We start from the raw sequence: 19,477 nt of genomic DNA on the forward strand, positions 1-19,477 counted from the left end.
AAGATGGCATTAGTTCAGTGCCTTTGAGCCCGCCAGCATCCACGGTTGTATGAGAGCTGTGGATGGCTGTGTGTATTGTCCTGAGCTGTTGTCATGCTGTGTGTTCTTGACCAGAGGGGTATTTCACAAAACTTAGATAAGGGATTAAGCTGGGATTTTTAGGTTATCCTGGATGAATTTAGCCTTGACTTGGTTTCACAAAAGAGATGGCACATAAATTACCATGGGGATTTATTCTCTGCACCTAGCCAGGCTAACAGCCAAGCTAAGTTAATTCTAATGGTAATTATGTCGTCTTATTGGTTCAGCTAGCTGTCATTCACATCAGACCTCTGTGCTAATTTTTAAGGAGCTTTATTCCATTTAGAAACTATTTGCTAAATGTATTTGCTCGCAAAACAAAACGGATAGTCTGCCTACTACCATATGGTTATTATTTTAATTGTGATAGCCTTATAATTATTAACATAGGCCTAGGTACTCATTGTTTGCTTATGATAGACGTTTGATGAATAGCCTACTGTAGTTGATTGGAAGTGGAGGGGCAAGTTTTCAAAGGTATTTTCAACTATAATATTAAGGTATATCATACTATGTGCATATTTGCAGTGGCAAGCGCTTTCTTAATGACGTTGCGTGCTGAGACAAGGAAGCACTCACACGTGGGTGCATACGTAGATTTGCATTCAGTTGGTCTACCACGCCTACTCCTGCTGTTTTACAGAAATAGCCGTGATTCCCCATTCCACAAAGGACAACTTTACTTCATTGTTAGTCTATATCAAAAGCGGTTGTTCACTTTGTGTGTTTTTTCCGCGTCTTTTTTATTCCAACCGTGGGCACTTTGGAGCAGAAACGAGAACGCGCACACATCCTGATTTACTTACACCTGGCTTGACATAGTCGCTCCTACTCATCCTGGATTGGCATTAGTGAAACGAGTTGAGCTAGGATGACCAGACAACGCTATGTCAAACCTCGCTTTATCACTTATCTTGGATGTCTTAATTCTGCCTTTGTGAAATACCCCTCTGCTCATTTTTTAAGTTTACTACAGTGGTAGTGTGTGCCAGTGCAATTACTCCCAGTGGGGAGAGTGGCTACAATGTAGCAAAATACTGGCCTAGTGTGGCCACTGGCCAGGGTGTGCCGGGTTCGGCAAAACTACTCCCAGTGGGGAGGTTAGTGTTTGTATGTTTATGTGTTTGTTTGTTACTATTGATTTAGGCCTAGCCATCTTCATACTTTAGTGTGATTGTCTGTTTGAACTTTTATTTTGATTTATCAATAAACCGGTCATCTAAATAATTTACTTCCTTGTTTGTGTTTACTGTTCTCCTTAACTAGTTCTCCTTAACTAGTTACGCAGCCATATGCCCCTAGGCATTTTAACATCCAGGCGTAACAGTAAATGTGAAGGCAATCTATTCGCTTGTTTTCAGCTGGCGACTGTTGGGCATGTCGCCTATAAGGAATTTTGCAGCCGGCATTCACTGCATTTTTGCCAGTGAGGTGTGGACTGGAGTTTTAATTAAACTTCCCCTGAGTGTACCAGCAAACACTATCGAGCCGCCGGAGAAATGAGGGGATGCATTATCTTAATCAGTTTTGCGGCTGTTTTTTATCCGATTACACCGATTCCATCGGCGTCGCCTCTGGACTCCGAACCTGTACCGACCGCGTCGGTCCATAAGAAGAGCGGCTGCATCAGAGTGAACCACTGTAAATGCATCATGATGGACGGGTCCGGGATTATTGACCTGGGCGCGCTCGGGGACGCGGATGGCTTTCTGGAGCACCTCAAACCGCTGCGCTCAGTCGGCACCCTGGCCACCACCGAGGTGATGTTGTCCTTCAGCCCCTGTCAGCCCTTTTCCGAGCCTGAGGACGTCACTGGGACAAGCTGCACGGACGTGGCCGCTTGTCTGGTAGTCAGGTCAGATCAGATCTGGTTTAACAGAAAATCTTCTATTTTTTAAAACTAGTACAGTGGCAAAAGGCAGTGATAGGTTGACAGGTTGAACGTGGGCTAAATGTAGTTTTGCTCTATTAATTTATTTACTTTGGAATGTATAGACTTGACAGGTTGAACGTGGGCTGAATGTTATTTTGCTCTATTAATTTATTTACTTTGGAATGTATAGACTTACCCTGGTAGTTATTCCAGTGCATTTCAACCTGTCACCAGTAGCCTATTTGCTATTGACTTAGTAAACATGATCAGCCCTACTGCACCTTCTATTACTATCTTGTAGATTTCATAAGAACAGTTCAAGACCCATGGATCGGTATCTCAACTATGGAAGACACATAGATAATCAGTTCTATTACAACAGTTCTACGAAGACACTAAGTGTGTCCTACTCGGGTGAGTGCCTGCAGAAGACTATCCTGGGCAGAATCTTGGAAAAAAATAATACTGCTTTTGCTGCTGTTATGTGTCTCTGCTATTTGATTTGATTTATTTGTAATAAAGACATATCCAAGGGATAGAAAAAACAATCATGACAAAGTGCAAGCACTTATTTCCATCATGGTCCCTGATGTTACAAGACAGGACAAATATCCACATAAAACAAAACAATTAAACATCATAAAAAATAGACTGAGAGGCTAAACATATAAAATAATCTTCCCTAACCCTACCTTTCTGTATTAAAGTGCAATGTGCATACATAGACAACACCAACAGACAACAACTCACATGGAGGAAGACATGTTAGTGTCACTAGGGATTTAAATTGTCCATGAGCCAGGATTTTACCTTTTTCCTGAAACGATGATAATTGTCTATGCTCTTAATTTCCAAAGGTAGTTTATTCCAGATCTATAGTGTCTCTCTCTCTCTGTCTGTCTGGGCCTCATTGCTGGCGTACATCCACCCTTTGACAGTGATGTCAACCAGCAAAACATTAACTAACTTGGTTATGAGTTTTGTTTTAACTTCCGTCCTGCTGTGCATGTGTTTTTCTGTCTGTTTCTCTGAACACTGAGTTCTCTTTCTCAGTGCTGGCTTACAGCCACCCTCTCTCGCTCTCTCTCTCTCTCTCTCTCTCTCTGTCTGTCTGTCTCAGTGCTGGCTTACAGCCACCCTCTCTCGCTCTCTCTCTCTCTCTCTCTCTCTCTCTCTCTCTGTCTCTCTCTCTGTCTGTCTGTCTGTCTCAGTGCTGGCTTACAGCCACCCTCTCTCGCTCTCTCTCTCTCTCTCTCTCTCTGTCTGTCTGTCTGTCTGTCTCAGTGCTGGCTTACAGCCACCCTCTCTCGCTCTCTCTCTCTCTCTCTCTCTGTCTGTCTGTCTGTCTCAGTGCTGGCTTACAGCCACCCTCTCTCGCTCTCTCTCTCTCTCTCTCTCTCTCTCTCTGTCTCTCTCTCTGTCTGTCTGTCTGTCTCAGTGCTGGCTTACAGCCACCCTCTCTCGCTCTCTCTCTCTCTCTCTGTCTCTCTCTCTGTCTGTCTGTCTGTCTCAGTGCTGGCTTACAGCCTCCCTCTCTCTCTCTGTCTCTCTCTCTGTCTGTCTGTCTGTCTCAGTGCTGGCTTACAGCCACCCTCTCTCGCTCTCTCTCTCTCTCTCTCTGTCTCTCTCTCTGTCTGTCTGTCTGTCTGTCTCAGTGCTGGCTTACAGCCACCCTCTCTCTCTCTCTCTCTCTGTCTCTCTCTCTGTCTCTCTCTCTGTCTGTCTGTCTGTCTCAGTGCTGGCTTACAGCCTCCCTCTCTCTCTCTCTCTCTCTCTCTCTGTCTGTCTGTCTGTCTGTCTGTCTGTCTCAGTGCTAATGCAGAGTTGGCCTGTCTTTCTCTCTGTCTGTCTGTCTGTCAGTGCTGGCGTACAATCACCCTCTGACGGTGGTCCACTACCACTGCAGCCCGAACCGCTCGCTCTCGTCCACCCTGACCTTCAGCGCGGAGGTGCCCCTGCAGATCTGGGTAGAGAGCCCCTGTGCATGCCCAAACGCCTGCACTCTGGAGGATGTGGGGCCCGGCACCATCTTACTCATCATCTTCTGCCTCAGCGCTACGGCCTACTTCATCTTAGGTAACTCATGGGAAACCCCCCTGAATGCAGACTAAAAGGTACTATAATTTACAAACTCAAGCAGCTAAAGTCTCCTTCTCTTGGTCTGCCTCAATACCACTGAGGACTTCATATTTGGTGACTTATCTAAACTCCTTTCATCTCAGAAAGCAAGGAGAAGATGGCCGAATAGGATGAGTTAAAGTATTCTTGCAAATTCATTTATCAATGTCTCCTGCTATCTGTTCCTCTGACCCCTCCTGTACTTATTTGGTCACTGCAGGTTCTATAAGAATTCCCTGAAGAATTGTACCAGCATGCAGACATCCCTACCCCTCGATGTTAGTTAAATAATGCAAATGAGGCTTGCTCAGTCTTTAAAAAGTTGATTAAAACTCTGAGCACTTGCACCCAGAAGAACCCTAAGGGTTCGTCAAAAAGTTTTCCATTACGGCAGTTCTCTGGACTTTATCTGGCTTTGACTTTTTAAAAATGCTTTTAAATGTTATGAAACCTTGTCTCTGCACTCCTCTCAGTACTAACCCACATCTCACACACACACACACACACACACACACTTTCCTCTGTTGCAGGTGCGTGTGCCCTCCGCCCCTTCCGGACGAGGCGATCCGGTGTCCAGATCGCTCCGGAGGACAGCGTGTGGTGTATGCTCTGCTACCAGTTCACTGACCGCCACCGGCCACGCCGCCGCAGACACTACTCGCGGAGGGAGGACACACTCTAACGTGTGTGTGGTGGGGCGGGTGGGGAGTCTAGAGGTCAGGGATCTGGCCTTTCAAGGGGTTACCACTATGGTTCTTCTGAGCAAGGTACTTGACCCCAAGTTGCTCCAAGGAGAACTTTCTCATGTGTCCCCAGTACACTGAATCAAGTGGCTCTGAAGGTGTGAGCGTGTCAGCTAAATGACAAATAATGTAAATGGTGCATGATGCGATCGCACCTTCATGCGTCTGTCTCTCTCTCTCAATCTGGCTGTCTGTGATATCCCAGAGTCTTTCTGTCTGAGCTATCCCAGAGTCTTTCTGTCTGAGCTATCCCAGAGTCTTTCTGTCTGAGCTATCCCAGAGTCTTTCTGTCTGAGCTATCCCAGAGTCTTTCTGTCTGTCTCTCTCTCCATCTGTCTGTCTGTGTGCCATCCCAGAGTCTGTCTCTCTCTCTGTCTGTCTCTCTCTCTCTCTGCTATCCCAGAGTCTTTCTCTCTCTCTCTCTCTCTCAATCTGTCTGTCTCTCTCTGTCCGTCTGTGGAAGAAATGGCTCTGAAGGCAAGTGTCAGCTAATGACAAACAATGCAATGGAAGCTGCTCTCTGAAGGAGGACACCATAACGAGTGTGATTGTGAATGTGTACGTGTGACAGAGGAGGCAGATGATGAGTAAAGTCTTTTCATTTATTTAATTGATGAAATTTTATTTCTTAAAATTCAAAAAAATAGTTAGCTAAACATTTATTGTAAAATATATATGAATTTTGTTAAAATGATATAACTCTGTTTCCATAAGTTACTGTCCTAAACCATGAGAAAATGTTAGCTTATGTTATGGGATATATGACTTGTGCATAGCACTTGATTCTTTCTATAAAGAATTAAACCTCTATAAGATCTGGAACTTGTTTAGCAGGTTTCCTGTGCTGTTGAAATGAACTTCATATCACCTGAGATCGGCCCTCCATTTGTAAGCTAAGAAAAATGGCCTGGGCCTACCACATTAAACACTGTATACACCAAAGACCCATCTCTGTCTTCACATAGACTTCTGTTACAGAGACAGAGGACCATTCTGGAAATAAAATCTATGTCATATAGAATTCTAAACATGAGGGACAACGGACAGATAATTCTACAGAGTGGAGGCAAGACCATCAGCTGAGTCCAGAAGTCATCAGAACTCACTCTCATTGGTCCACACCAACCAGCTCCATATTGGTCCCAACATTCTAGAACACTTCTGGATATATTTGTCATGTCTGAAGGTCTACTTCTTCAAACTAATATTTACTGACCAGAGAGAGCACGGCTAGCATGAGACAGTATGGCTAATGTGATTACGATAATGTATTTTACCAGGAAAGACCCTGTTTCTGTAACATTATCTTCATTACAGTGTAGCTTTATACGTCTAAATAAGTCTCTCAGGAACTCCGTCCATTTCAACAGCTTCATTCATATATGACCAGATAACGACTAGCCACAGGCTGGCACAGATGAACGCCACTAGATGAGAGGATGTCATTGATTCACAAACTTCAAAGCAACATGTTGTAACACCATCACAACATACGTTGGTTGTAAACTTGGTTTTGAAGAGTAGTGTTTGTACAAAACAAAAGACATAAAACAGAATCAACCAGCCGGCTGGTTGGGCAGAAAAACAGAGTTTCTTCATTTAAAAACACGGAGTCTTTAAGACTACAGAAGAGACTCATTCATTCAGAAAGTCTCTGTGAAAGGAGAAGACTTGTTCAGTTCTACAGCCAGCGGGCACAGCACTAGCACCCAAAAAGTGTAGCAGACCTCTAGGTTGGCACGACAACGACAAACACGACTGGCATCTCCTTCAGAAGTGCTGGATTACCTCAGGTTTAGCATCACAGATAATCAGGCCAACTGGGGTGGAGACTGACCAGAGACAGACAGACAGACAAGACGTTAGTGGAGAATGACCAATCAGAGACAGACAGACAAGATGTTAGTGGAGAATGACCAATCAGAGACAGACAGACAAGATGTTAGTGGAGAATGACCAATCAGAGACAGACAGACAAGACGTTAGTGGAGAATGACCAATCAGAGACCGCACGTTCAGTAGGAGACCAGGACATGCTGCTCTGACTCACTCGTTCCTCACGTACAACGCATTGCTGGGTCTCCATACAAATCTCAGGATTTAAAAAAAACAAACTACAGAACCAATGACTTCACCATATGAGCTATGACAAACACTGTAAAATTAGCAGGGACATACATACACATATATACACACACAAAAACATTCAAAACATTCATTCAAAAAGAAAAGACAAGAGATGTTCACAGATGATGTATAACACTAGGTGAGAGTTGCTGCATGTGTGGAGTCGCGCGTGGGATAGACTCAGCAGGGTTTAAAGTGCAGGTCGAGAGCTGACCAGACAGCCTCTGACTGTGGAACACACAACACCCTGATCGGGCACACATCTGGGCCGAACGCGGGCCAGATCCACACCATCAGAGGCAGACGCAGGAAGATCTGGCCCAGATCTCAGGACTCATTTGAGGAAGATATGGTCACATTCCCACCAGAGCCAGCTGGTGGGACATAAACTAAATGTCCCACATCTGGACATTTCCGTAGTCCCTAACACCACGTCCTAACGGCATGTGACACGAAAGAACATCCGCAATGAAAAATGTCATATTTAATGGATTCAGCATAGACAGAGAGTGGACAGTCCTTCAGGGTTCTTCAGCTGCCATGCAACCCGCTAAAGCCTCCGTTCACAGCCTCTCTAGAGGGGATCTTGCTGGAGTGGAGCTCATGTGTGGACAAGCTGAAGAACTCTTCAAGACTATGTGCGCCCCCCCCCCCCCCATTCATTCTAAAGTGTGCACTGTCGTCTACCTCCTAATCTAGTGTGCACTAACTCCTACTCCCCTACTCTAGTGTGCACTAACTCCTAATCTAGTGTGCACTAACTCCTACTCCCCTACTCTAGTGTGCACTAACTCCTAATCTAGTGTGCACTAACTCCTACTCTCCTAATCTAGTGTGCACTAACTCCTACTCTCCTACTCTAGTGTGCACTAACTCCTACTCTCCTAATCTAGTGTGCACTAACTCCTACTCTCCTACTCTAGTGTGCACTAACTCCTACTCTCCTAATCTAGTGTGCACTAACTCCTACTCCCCTACTCTAGTGTGCACTAACTCCTAATCTAGTGTGCACTAACTCCTACTCTCCTAATCTAGTGTGCACTAACTCCTACTCTCCTACTCTAGTGTGCACTAACTCCTACTCTCCTACTCTAGTCTAGTCAATCTGCCCCTGCCTCAGTGGCGCACACCCTGCTCCTTTAAATGGAGTGATGGATTCTGGGGAATAAGGGAGGATGAGGAGGAAGGGGCTGGTTTGCAGAGTAACAGCTCCACTGGCCACAGAGCATGCAGGAGGAAGATGTGTGTGTTTGCACAAAATGGAGAGAATGAGAGAGAGAGAGAGGACGACAGACAGAGAGTGACCAAGAGAGGCAAGCCATCAATGTAACATAACAGAAGAGGAAAGTGAATGACAGAGAGAGAGAAAAAAAGGAGTGTCAAAGAGAGAGATGTGTGCAGCCATGTCTGTTTTCCACTCATAGCTGCCGGACCAGCCGACACTCCAGGAAAACAAACATGGAGACAAACATCATGTCCTCTCACTAAATAACCTTCACCAGCACCACTCTGGCTCATTAACACACTGCATGCCCATCTCTAGGAGTCAATATCAACAACAACAACAACAACACACTGCATGCCCAACAACAATACACCCACACCTCCACCAAACAATACAAATTACACATCCAACACACCACGAGTCAGTCAATACCAATCCAAAAATACCCCACCATCACCATCACCCAGAAACGGCTACTGGGAGTGTGACATGCAGGCTATGAGCTGTGCTTCAGAGAGGGGTGATGAGTCTGAGACTCTCTCAAGGGCAGACGAGCTGTGCTTCAGAGAGGGGTGAGGGGGAGATGGCCGACCTGCAGCAGCATCAGGGATTCAGCGGAGGGTTCTCATCGCTAACGTCAAGCAAAAGCATGCGCTGCCAGTCCTCTGAGAAAGTCAGTGATTTGAATGAAAAAGTCCAGCCTTCAGTCCAGTCCGAAGGGAATCTCTGCACTGTGCATATCCCCAATCTGTAGGGAAACTGGTCGATGGCGTGCATATTCCCAATCTGTAGGGAACGTGGTCGATGGCGTGCATATTCCCAATCTGTAGGGAAACTGGTCGATGGCGTGCATATTCCCAATCTGTAGGGAAACTGGTCGATGGCGTGCATATCCCCAATCTGTAGGGAAACTGGTCGATGGCGTGCATATTCTCCTTGAGTGCCTCAGTAACATTAGTGCTCAGGGTTAGAGTCCAGACCGGCAAACCGCTCAAATAGACAGGAAGTCCTCTGGGAAGACTAGGAGTGGTTTGGACAGTGCAAGGCCTGGCAGAGGAAGCACTCAGACAGACGGAGACAGTCAGACAGACAGACAGACAGACAAACAGACAGACAATCATACAGACAGTCAGTCAGACAGACAGACAATCATACAGAAAGACAGACAGAGACAGTCAGTCAGACAGACAGACAGTCAGACAGACAGACAATTATACAGACAGTCAGTCAGACAGACAGACAGACAGACAGGTGCAGCGGTTCTGATCCAGGAGGGGTCGGATGCTGAGTGGCATTTCTCAGCGTCCCAACTGGAACCACTGGGGCCTAATGGGTCTCGATCACCACGTCCCAACTGGCCCCTCTGGAGCCTAATGGGTCTCGATCACCACGGGTTCATACACGCCAGCGGTCACCCTGCACAGAGGAGACAAACGTGAGCATCAGCAAACAGAGTCCGTTGCAAAGGTCAGCCATCAGGACAGGTGCTCAATTGCGTGTGCTGCAGGTACAGGTAGCGGCCTCACCTGCTGCCCAGCTGAATGCCACTCAGAGCCGTCGTGCCATCCCTGCTGACGAACAGACGCAGGTTGCTATCTGAGAGACGGACGAGAGAAATATGGTGAGGGAGGGTGTGTGTGTGTGTGTATGTGCGTGTGTGTGTGTCAGTCCATCATTCATGCTGCTTTGAAATCCTTATGATAGTGTTATAAAATACATTCTGGAGATAACCCAAAGATATCCTAACCTAACCTATTAAACCCATTTTATGACAATAAAAGTAAACCGTTTGCTTAAGCAAATACAATTTGCAGCTAGTGTAGGTGCTGTACGCTGCACTTCACTACTAAGAATATATCAGCCACCGAGCTGCGGCTGACCTGCGAGCTGCCATAGCGTTAACGTATAGCCTCTGACTCTGGGTGCCTGCAGTCTGGATTGAGTGCTGACGTGGGGAGCTCTGATGGCGACGTCGGGAGCCATGAAGCAACAAACGGTCCTTGCTAAAGCCACCGAGCTGCTGATCAGCAGGAAGATCACCCATCATGACTTCAGACTGTTGTTCTTCCGGTGCTCTGCTCTCCAGACTGCCAGTAAATTCTCCGAGTTGGTCAGTGAAAGAACTTCGTTGGTCTTGCATTGGCAGTTTCACGCGGGTCATCATTGCCCTTGGACTTTTTCAGCCGGTAGGAAATTAGACTAATTTTAACATGATTATTATTATTTTATTTATTTATTTTCAATTTGCTGTGTTGTATGTCTTGTATGTCTTAGTGTCACGGAAACGCTGGCGACTACGCCGCTCCGTCCGGCATCTTTTGTCTTGTTGTCTTTTGTTTTTTGTCAATGTCTTGCATGTGGAGCGCTTTGGGTTGCACTCTGTGCATTTTTTCCCCTTCCTCCTCTATAATGTCATGTATGTTATCTTATTATTTATTTATTTTACTTTGTTTTATTTTATTTATAGGCCTAGACCTATACCTATACTTTTTTCTCTCTCTCTCTTTACATCTTGTTACTTCATTGTTTCTGTTATCTCGGCTTCATTGAAAATGAGGGATTCCCTCAATGACCCTCCGAGAAAAAATAAAGGTTGAATGAATGAATGAATGAATGAATGAAAGTTTAAGGAAAACACTGGTCAACTTGTGAGAACGACCTTCATTACAGTCAAGCTATGGTGACAATCAAGACTGCCATTGACTCCCATGGGTGACTGGTTCATGGGGATTAGCCACATACCCTGGGCTCAGGACGTGTGTGTGTGTGTGTGTGTGTGTGTGTGTGTGTGTGTGTGTGTGGCCTCCTCCTACCTTCAGTGTTGCTGATGTCAGCAAAGTTCTGACTCTGGACGATCTTCTCCACGATGTCATCAGCGTCCATGCGGGTGTCGTTCACCCACGAGGGGTGGCTCTCCACCGAGTCCTGCTTCCTCCTGGACACACACACACACACACACACACACACACACACACACACACACACACACACACACACACACACACACACACACACACACACACACACACACACACACACACACACACAGAGAGAGAGAGAGAGTCTAAGGACCGCTGCTCACCAATGGCAATCCAATCACCAACAGATCAGTTGTGGTTCAGATCTACTTTCTTATGCGTTAGTTTCACTGAATAATGTAATATGCTGGCCATTACGTTGCACTTATACACTACACACACACACACACACACGCACACACGCACACACACACACACACACACAGTTTCACTGAATAATGTAATATGCTGGCCATTACGTTGCACTTGTGAAGTAAAATACATTTATCCATCTACAGACCATTTTTATTAAAATCAAAGCTTTTTTTCTTTTATCGATTCAATCTGGACACCAGAAAGAAAGAAAGATGTAGAGAAGGACACAGAGAGAGAGAGAGAGAGAAAGTATGAAAGAAAGATTGAGAGAAGGAGAGAGAAAGAAAAGAAAAAGAAAGAGGGAGACAGAGAGAGAGTGAGGAAGGAAGAAAGAAAGAAAGAAAGAAAGAAAGAGAGAGAGAGAGAGAGAGAGAGAGAGAAAGATCCCACAATGTAGCTGTATAAAGCTATAGTGGCGCTGTATGGTGCGGGAGCTGCAGCTGCTCTTACCTGGGGGGCTGTATGGTGAGGGGGCTGCAGCGGCTCTTACCTGGGGGGCCGGTCGCTGGGCAGGACGGGTCGGGGGGGTCGGTTGCTATGCTCTTACCTGGGGGGCCGGTCGCTGGGCAGGACGGGTCGGGGGGGTCGGTTGCTATGCTCTTACCTGGGGGGCCGGTTGCTAGGCAGGATGGGTCGAGGGGGTCGGGGGGGTCTCTCTGGGCGCAGCTCTCCCTCAGGGGGGGTGTCTGTGGTGTGGCTAAACCCCCCCGACGCGCTGCTTCCTGTGGATGTGTTCCTGCGGTGGGTCAGGTCAGACAGGCTGGATGAGCATGAGTGCTCCGTGCTGTAACCTGGGGCGAGGGACACACACACACACACATTGGCACACACACACATACACTTTAACATACAGTATACTCATACACACACACACACTTACTTATACACACACACTTTATACTCATACACCTCACATAGAGGCACACAGACACATTAGCACACACACATCAACACACACACACACACACACACACACACATTAACATACAGTATACTCATACACACACACACTTACTCATACACACACACTTTATACTCATACACCTCACATACTGTAGAGGCACACAGACACATTAGCACACACACATCAACACACACACACACACACACACACACACACACACACACACACACACACACACACACACACACACATTAATATACAGTATACTCATACACACACACACTTACTCATACACACACACTTTATACTCATACACCTCACATAGAGGCACACAGACACATTAGCACACACACACACATCAATATACACACACACTTTTTTAGAGTGTGCGTATGAGTGGTTGCATATTACAGTATGTTAAAGTGTGTGTGTATGTTTACCATCCACCTCACATACAAGCACACAAGCACACAAGCATGCTCTCGTGGATGCACATTACAGTGAATCATAATATAAGACCTGTCCACTGAGCACAATAGAGGAAGTCTCAGCCCAGTTCAATAGACTCACATGCTGTGGATGAGGGACCTTTAACCCTTAGAACCCTAGACTGTTTCAAGGGCATGTTCACCACCTTTAGTTAGACTCACATGCTGTGGATGAGGGGCCTTTAACCCTTAGAACCCTAGACTGTTTTAAGGGCATGTTCACTACCTTTAGTGTGGATGTGGATGAGGGGCCTTTAAGAAAACAGAGTAAAGGGATGTGAGATCTAGGATACAGGTGAGCTGACTAGGAAGGAAACTCCATTTCCTAGACCATAACAATGGCTAAACACACTAAACAAACATGAAGTGGTGCATAAGTAAACACACACACACACACACACACACACACACACACACACACACACACTGACTCAAAACATGTCTTCTCTTCTTTACACGCACGCACTGACCAGACAACTTGCTCTGCTAGCTTTTATACACACACACACACGCACACGCACACACGCACGAGACAACTTGCTCTGCTAGCTTTTACACACACACACACACACACACAGATGGGACAACCTGCCCTGCTGGCTTGCGTACACACACGCACACACTGACCGGACAGCTTGCTTTGCTGGCTTGCGTAGCTGGAGTTTCTGGAGTGGCCCGTGTGGAAGGACTCATCTGGACTGGAGGCACTCAGCTCCCCCTCCTCTGGCAGACCTGATACACACGGAGCACAAGAGTTAGAGTCACACACACACACACACACACACACACACACACACACACACACACACACACACACACACACACACACACACACACACACACACACACACACACACACACACACACACACACACACACACACACACACACACACACACACACACAGAGTAATTGGAGGCCCTGACTAGAGCAGTGGCGACTCTTACCTGTGCTGAGCACGGAGGGGCGTTGCTTGGTGAGGCGGGGCGGGATCTCCGCACCGGTCCCCTCCCCCTTACAGTCCAGCTGCAGGGAGGTGTCTCTGCCCGACACAGTGATGGACTTAGCCGCGCTGGGCGGTCTGGAGGCAGAACAATTTATTCAGTTCCATTCAAAAGAACCTAACCTATCCATCACGCGTTCCAGAACCTAACCTATCCATCACACGTTCCAGAACCTAACCTATCTATCACGTGTTCCAGAACCTAACCTATCTATCACACGTTCCAGAACCTAACCTATCCATCACACATTCCAGAACCTAACCTATCCATCACACATTCCATTCAAAAGAACCTAACCTATTCATCACACGTTTCATTCAAAAGAACCTAAGCTACCCATCACGCGTTCCAGAACCTAACCTATCCATCACACGTTCCATTCAAAAGAACCTAACCTATCCATCACGCGTTCCATTCAAAAGAACCTAACCTATCCATCACGCGATCCAGAACCTAACCTATCCATCACACGTTCCAGAACCTAACCTATCCATCACACATATTCAACACTACTAGGCATATAACATAGAAGTGCATGACCATAGACTGTATAGAACTGGACAGAGTGGTTGCATTCAGCAGTGTTTGGAATTGAAGCCGCCGATACAGTCTATGCGCATGACAGACAGCATCATACTGCCTATACGGAGTATAGTGACAAAAACAGGACAAATGGCCAATCTTCTAGCAGTAGGCTACTCCAACAGTAATCTAGCAGTACTCCAACAGTAATCTAGCAGTCTAGCAGTACTCCAACAGTAATCTAGCAGTACTCCAACAGTAATCTAGCAGTACTCCAACAGTAATCTAGCAGTAATCCAATGTCCAGCAGTAATAATAAGTCACCTTTGATTACCAAGTACATGAAGTGAAATGTTGTGCTATGAGGTGAGCCAATACAAAAGCTCAAGTTAAAGGGACATTTTACTAACAAAGGCAAAGCTGATTGTTCCAGTGAAACCAAGAACCACTTTCAATGACAAACGCTGGTCACTAGGGGGAGCTGTTGGATACATTAACAGCACAGAGCCGTGCATGAATACTCACGTCTTAAAACATGGATCTCCAGATAACAGAGTCATTCCAATGGTCACCTGATGAAAGAAAAAAAATAGGACATAGTATTTAACAGCAGAGAAGTCAAAACAGACATTGGTGTACATAGGCAAATACGTATCTGTGGATGCAAATAAGAAGTCTCCCTTTTGGTTTTAATGACTGCTCACTCTCTTGGATGGAGAGTGCCTTTAAACCTGACTAATCAATCTCTATGGGCCCAGACGTTTGGTTTTGTTCTGCCTCTTGCTACTGTCTGTGTGTGTGTGTGTGTGTGTGTGTGTGTGTGTGTGTGTGTGTGTGTGTGTGTGTGTGTGTGTGTGTGTGTGTGTCCTCACTTTCAGTATGGAGTTGTCCTGTCGAGTGTTCTTGGTATCGTAGCCCTCCAGCAGACAGCAGCGCACAGTGGAGCCTGATCCAGCAAACTCCGCCAGGTTCAGATCCGCAAAGCCCAGCTAGGGGGAGGGGAGGGAGCGAGAGAAAGAGAGAGGATGAAGAAAGAAAGTAAATCATTTTACATTTGACTTTTACAACAGAGGAATAACTAGAGAGGACACCGAGAGAAGCCCTAAAAAGGGCAGACCATAATAAACGTCCAGCCCCTCATGTGAGTGCCCACCCACGGGCTACTCAGGATCTAATATCCTCCATAAATCGTTTTTTCTCTTTCCGTGGAGACGCTTCCTCCTGAAGCTGTGCCTAAAACAGATGCCACACGATGGAAAATGTCCCACAGCACTTGGTCCTGAAGACTCTAGACTCCACTGAGGACATTAAGTCATGTTTATATAAGCAAGTGAAGCACTGAGCAGAGCTAATGCTGAAGATGCTGGAGGTGAAATTGGAGCAAAGCCAAGGGAGGTGAGCAGTGTCCAAGCATTGCAAACACACCCTTCATGAGGCCGTTTCTACCTCCGAGGGTTTCATTAGGTTTCATCTCACCGCTGTCTGGAGGACGCTGCCTAATACATCACTACCATCATCACTATCATCATCCTCATCATCATCATCCTCCTCCTCACCATCATCATCATCATCCTCTGATCCTCATCATCATCATCATCATCATCATCATCATCCTCACCATCTCCAGAGGAATCTCACTTGTGCTTCTATAAGAACCCTTCTCCTGTTTAGAACACTGATGTTAGGCTCATGCCAAGTGCAATAAGTGCACTATTCCACTCCTAGTAATAGTGCACTATTCCACTCCTAGTAATAGTGCAGTTTTCAGCTCATAGTAATAGTGCACTATTCCACTCCACTCCTAGTAATAGTGCACTATTCCACTCCTAGTAATAGTGTGCAAGTGCAAAATTCAACTCCTAATAAGTGCTACCGAAGTCCACCTCTCCACCCACAGGCTTCAAGTATACTCCTTGATGTCTGTGTGCACACAAAGGCTCTCCTAGTAAACAAAACACACAACTGCACTTGTAGTAAACAAAATACACAACTGCAATCCTTATTGACCAAATCAAGTATACTACTGCACTCTTAGTAAACCACATACACAACTGCACCCCTAATAGACCAAATCAAACATACAACTGCACTCCTAATAGACTAAATCAAGTATACTACTGCACTCTTAGTAAACCAAATTAAGTATACTATTGCACTCGTAGTAAACAAAATACACTACTGCACCCCTAATAGACCACATCAAATATACTACTGCACTCGTAGTAAACCAAATAAAATATACTAATGCACTCGTAGTAAACCAAATAAAATATACTAGTGCACTCATAGTAAACCAAATCAAATATACTACTGCACTCGTAGTAAACCAAATAAAATGTACTAGTGCCTATCAATTCAAGTCCACTTCTCCATACAGTAAGTGCCCTACTAGAACACCATGTACACTACTGTTCTCCTCGCAGCGGAGACAACAGGTCACTTTGCTGACTCACAGGAACAGGGGTCTTCCTCCCAGAGACAACGCTGGAAAATGAGTGTTTGGGAGGATGAAAAAAACGGCATCCTCTCCACTGGACCTTGATGACCTCCGTTCCATGCTCCAATAGACACTGTCTAGAAAACAGAACTGTTGACTTCTAACACTACAGCACTTAGCTGTTTACTTACAGTGAACTTTTTCCAGAGAAATGTCATGCAAAACATCTGTTGCATAAGCGTCCCAAGAGACCTGGAGGAGCACCGCTAGCTCACTTTGGCCTGCTTGTCGAGTTTCCATAATAAAAACCAAGCATAATAAACTTGCATGATATTACCTTATAAATTCCTAATATTTCTGGGGAAGCAGACAATAAATGACCTGTGTGATACTTTGCCAGAGAATGTGAATGCATTTCAAACACCACGGAATGGCCAGACTTTCAGTCTAAATGGAGCCCCACTAGATATGTAATGTGGGGTTTGTTTGTTTGTTTAATTTAAGGCCATTTCCGCAACTAAGGCTATTTGATGGCCAGAGCATTGTGTGTTATAGGTAATGTGGGGTAATGACCACTACACTAGATATGTAATGTGGGGTAATGACCACTACACTAGATTTGTAATGGTGGGTAATGACCACTACACTAGATATGTAATGGTGGGTAATGGCCACTACACTAGATATGTAATGGCCACTACACTATATATGTAATGGTGGGTAATGGCCACTACACTAGATATGTAATGGTGGGTAATGGCCACTACACTAGATATGTAATGGCCACTACACTAGATATGTAATGTGGGGTAATGGTCACTACACTAGATATGTAATAGTGGGTAATGACCACTACACTAGATATGTAATGGTGGGTAATGGCCACTACACTAGATAGAGTATGTAATGTGGGGTAATGGCCACTACACTAGATATGTAATGGTGGGTAATGGCCACTACACTAGATATGTAATGGTGGGTAATGGCCACTACACTAGATTTGATGTAATGTTTGGTAAGGGAGCTGGGGGTGCCGACAGGCTCTTGCATTGCAGGCCATCTCCATCTCTTCCAAGCAGTAACTTCACTCCCCAAACCTGGCAACCCAGGCCAAGGCCGTCCAGCAAAGCCCCCTCATTTCCTCACCCCCCTGAGCCCTGAGAAATGCTTAAGCTCTCCTTATTAAACTCAAACACAGGCTGGCCACCAGACAGGCCTCAAACCTCGCCGAGACATGCCAGGGAGATGTTGACACTATGAAATTGCAACTATGTCCAACACACTGATAACAAGCCACCATGAGCCTGATACAACCCAAAACAATGTGTACAGACACACGCACTTCAGAGACAGACGAGTCTTACGTTCTGTCCTGTTTCTTGTAACAGCCTGTGTGGTATTAGTAAGTTCCTGGCTGTTCCTGGTTGTTGACTCAATTTCCACTTCCAAGACTGTAGACTGACCGCTTCCAGAGGTGGGTTTAGTCCAGTGGCCCCGTTACTCAGAACCCCACTGGCTGCAGATGCCGGTGTTTGAGGAAGGCCGCTCCTACGGAGGCGAGGTATATTTAGCCCGAGGAAATCTAAAACTAGAGTGCAGGACGAGGAAACAAAGGAAGGAGTTCATTTACTCACGAGAGAGAACGTGAGCGAGCGCTTAGCTTTCTCTGCCATTGTGATTCTCCACACACTTAAAGGCCCCGTGGGAGGCCTTTTACACAGAGGACTAAAGCACCAGTCTTAACCTCATGCTACAGTGTACAGAGGACTAAAGCACCAGTCTAAACCTCTAACTACAGTGTACAGAGGACTAAAGCACCAGTCTTAACCTCACGCTACAGTGTACAGAGGACTAAAGCACCAGTCTAAACCTCACACTACAGTGTACAGAGGACTAAAGCACCAGTCTTAACCTCATGCTACAGTCTACAGAGGACTAAAGCACCAGTCTTCACCTCACTACAGTGTACAGAGGACTAAAGCACCAGTCTAAACCTCACTACAGTGTACAGAGGACTAAAGCACCAGTCTTCACCTCACTACAGTGTACAGAGGACTAAAGCACCAGTCTTAACCTCACTGGGGCAGCCGTGGCCTACTGGTTAGTGCTTCGGACTTGTAACCGGAGGGTTGCCGGTTCGAACCCCGACCAGTAGGCACGGCTGAAGTGCCCTTGAGCAAGGCACCTAACCCCTCACTGCTCCCCGAGCGCCGCTGTTGTTGCAGGCAGCTCACTGCGCCGGGATTAGTGTGTGCTTCACCTCACTGTGTGTTCACTGTGTGATGAGTGTGTTGTGTGATGAATGTGTTTCACTAATTCACGGATTGGGATAATTGCAGGGATCAAAAGAGTATATATACTAATACTTACTTATACTACAGAGGACTAAAGCACCAGTCTTAACCTCACTACAGTGTACAGAGGACTAAAGCACCAGTCTAAACCTCACAGAGGACTTAAGCACCAGTCTTCACCTCACTGAGGACTAAAGCACCAGTCTTCACCTCACAGAGGACTAAAGCACCAGTCTTCACCTCACTACAATGTACAGAGGACTAAAGCACCAGTCTTCACCTCACTACAGTGTACAGAGGACTAAAGCACCAGTCTAAACCTCACAGAGGACTAAAGCACCAGTCTTTGCCTGGCTACCGCTATAGTGCTACAGTAAGCAGTAAGCATGTTTGCATACATGTCAGTCACACCTAAACTACACACACCTAAACTGTGCCTGGTCAGTCACACATGAACTACACACACCTAAACTGTGCCCTGATCAGTC

General features: G+C 46.0%; 2 protein-coding genes across 3 annotated transcripts in view; one reads left to right on the forward strand and one right to left on the reverse strand.

The window, feature by feature from the left end:
* Positions 1 to 1,518: 1,518 nt before the first annotated feature.
* On the forward strand, positions 1,519 to 4,098 carry LOC143106730 (uncharacterized). The gene is made up of 3 exons (XM_076271176.1): positions 1,519 to 1,936; positions 2,256 to 2,368; positions 3,815 to 4,098. The coding sequence occupies exons 1-3, from the start codon at positions 1,581 to 1,583 to the stop codon at positions 4,063 to 4,065; spliced, it is 720 nt and encodes a 239-aa protein (XP_076127291.1). The 5' UTR covers positions 1,519 to 1,580; the 3' UTR covers positions 4,066 to 4,098.
* A 3,502-nt stretch (positions 4,099 to 7,600) lies between these two features.
* The window catches only part of eeig1a (estrogen-induced osteoclastogenesis regulator 1a), a 32,307-nt gene continuing 20,430 nt past the window's right edge, over positions 7,601 to 19,477 (reverse strand). For both annotated transcript variants that reach the window (XM_076269999.1, XM_076270000.1), the window contains 8 exons: positions 15,131 to 15,247; positions 14,784 to 14,830; positions 13,680 to 13,813; positions 13,360 to 13,464; positions 11,945 to 12,131; positions 10,981 to 11,102; positions 9,694 to 9,763; positions 7,601 to 9,583 (listed from right to left, as the gene is read on the reverse strand). In XM_076269999.1, the coding sequence (XP_076126114.1) occupies positions 9,538 to 9,583; positions 9,694 to 9,763; positions 10,981 to 11,102; positions 11,945 to 12,131; positions 13,360 to 13,464; positions 13,680 to 13,813; positions 14,784 to 14,830; positions 15,131 to 15,247 (828 nt within the window). In that variant the 3' untranslated portion in view covers positions 7,601 to 9,537. The remainder of the gene's footprint in view (positions 9,584 to 9,693; positions 9,764 to 10,980; positions 11,103 to 11,944; positions 12,132 to 13,359; positions 13,465 to 13,679; positions 13,814 to 14,783; positions 14,831 to 15,130; positions 15,248 to 19,477) is intronic.

The sequence above is a fragment of the Alosa pseudoharengus genome, unplaced genomic scaffold (genome assembly GCF_046254945.1).
Source record: "Alosa pseudoharengus isolate Yale_2024_CS ecotype anadromous, Long Island Sound unplaced genomic scaffold, YU_APseudo_1.1 YU_APseudo_1.1_scf_6, whole genome shotgun sequence".
NCBI classification, from domain to species: domain Eukaryota; kingdom Metazoa; phylum Chordata; class Actinopteri; order Clupeiformes; family Clupeidae; genus Alosa; species Alosa pseudoharengus.

Bases quoted from the DNA above. Each gene is read 5' to 3' on its own strand.
- LOC143106730 (XM_076271176.1), top strand. From the start codon at position 1,581: ATGAGGGGATGCATTATCTTAATCAGTTTTGCGGCTGTTTTTTATCCG. The intron at 1,937-2,255 runs GTCAGATCAGAT...ACTATCTTGTAG, and splicing joins GCCGCTTGTCTGGTAGTCAG to ATTTCATAAGAACAGTTCAA. The intron at 2,369-3,814 runs GTGAGTGCCTGC...TCTGTCTGTCAG, and splicing joins ACTAAGTGTGTCCTACTCGG to TGCTGGCGTACAATCACCCT.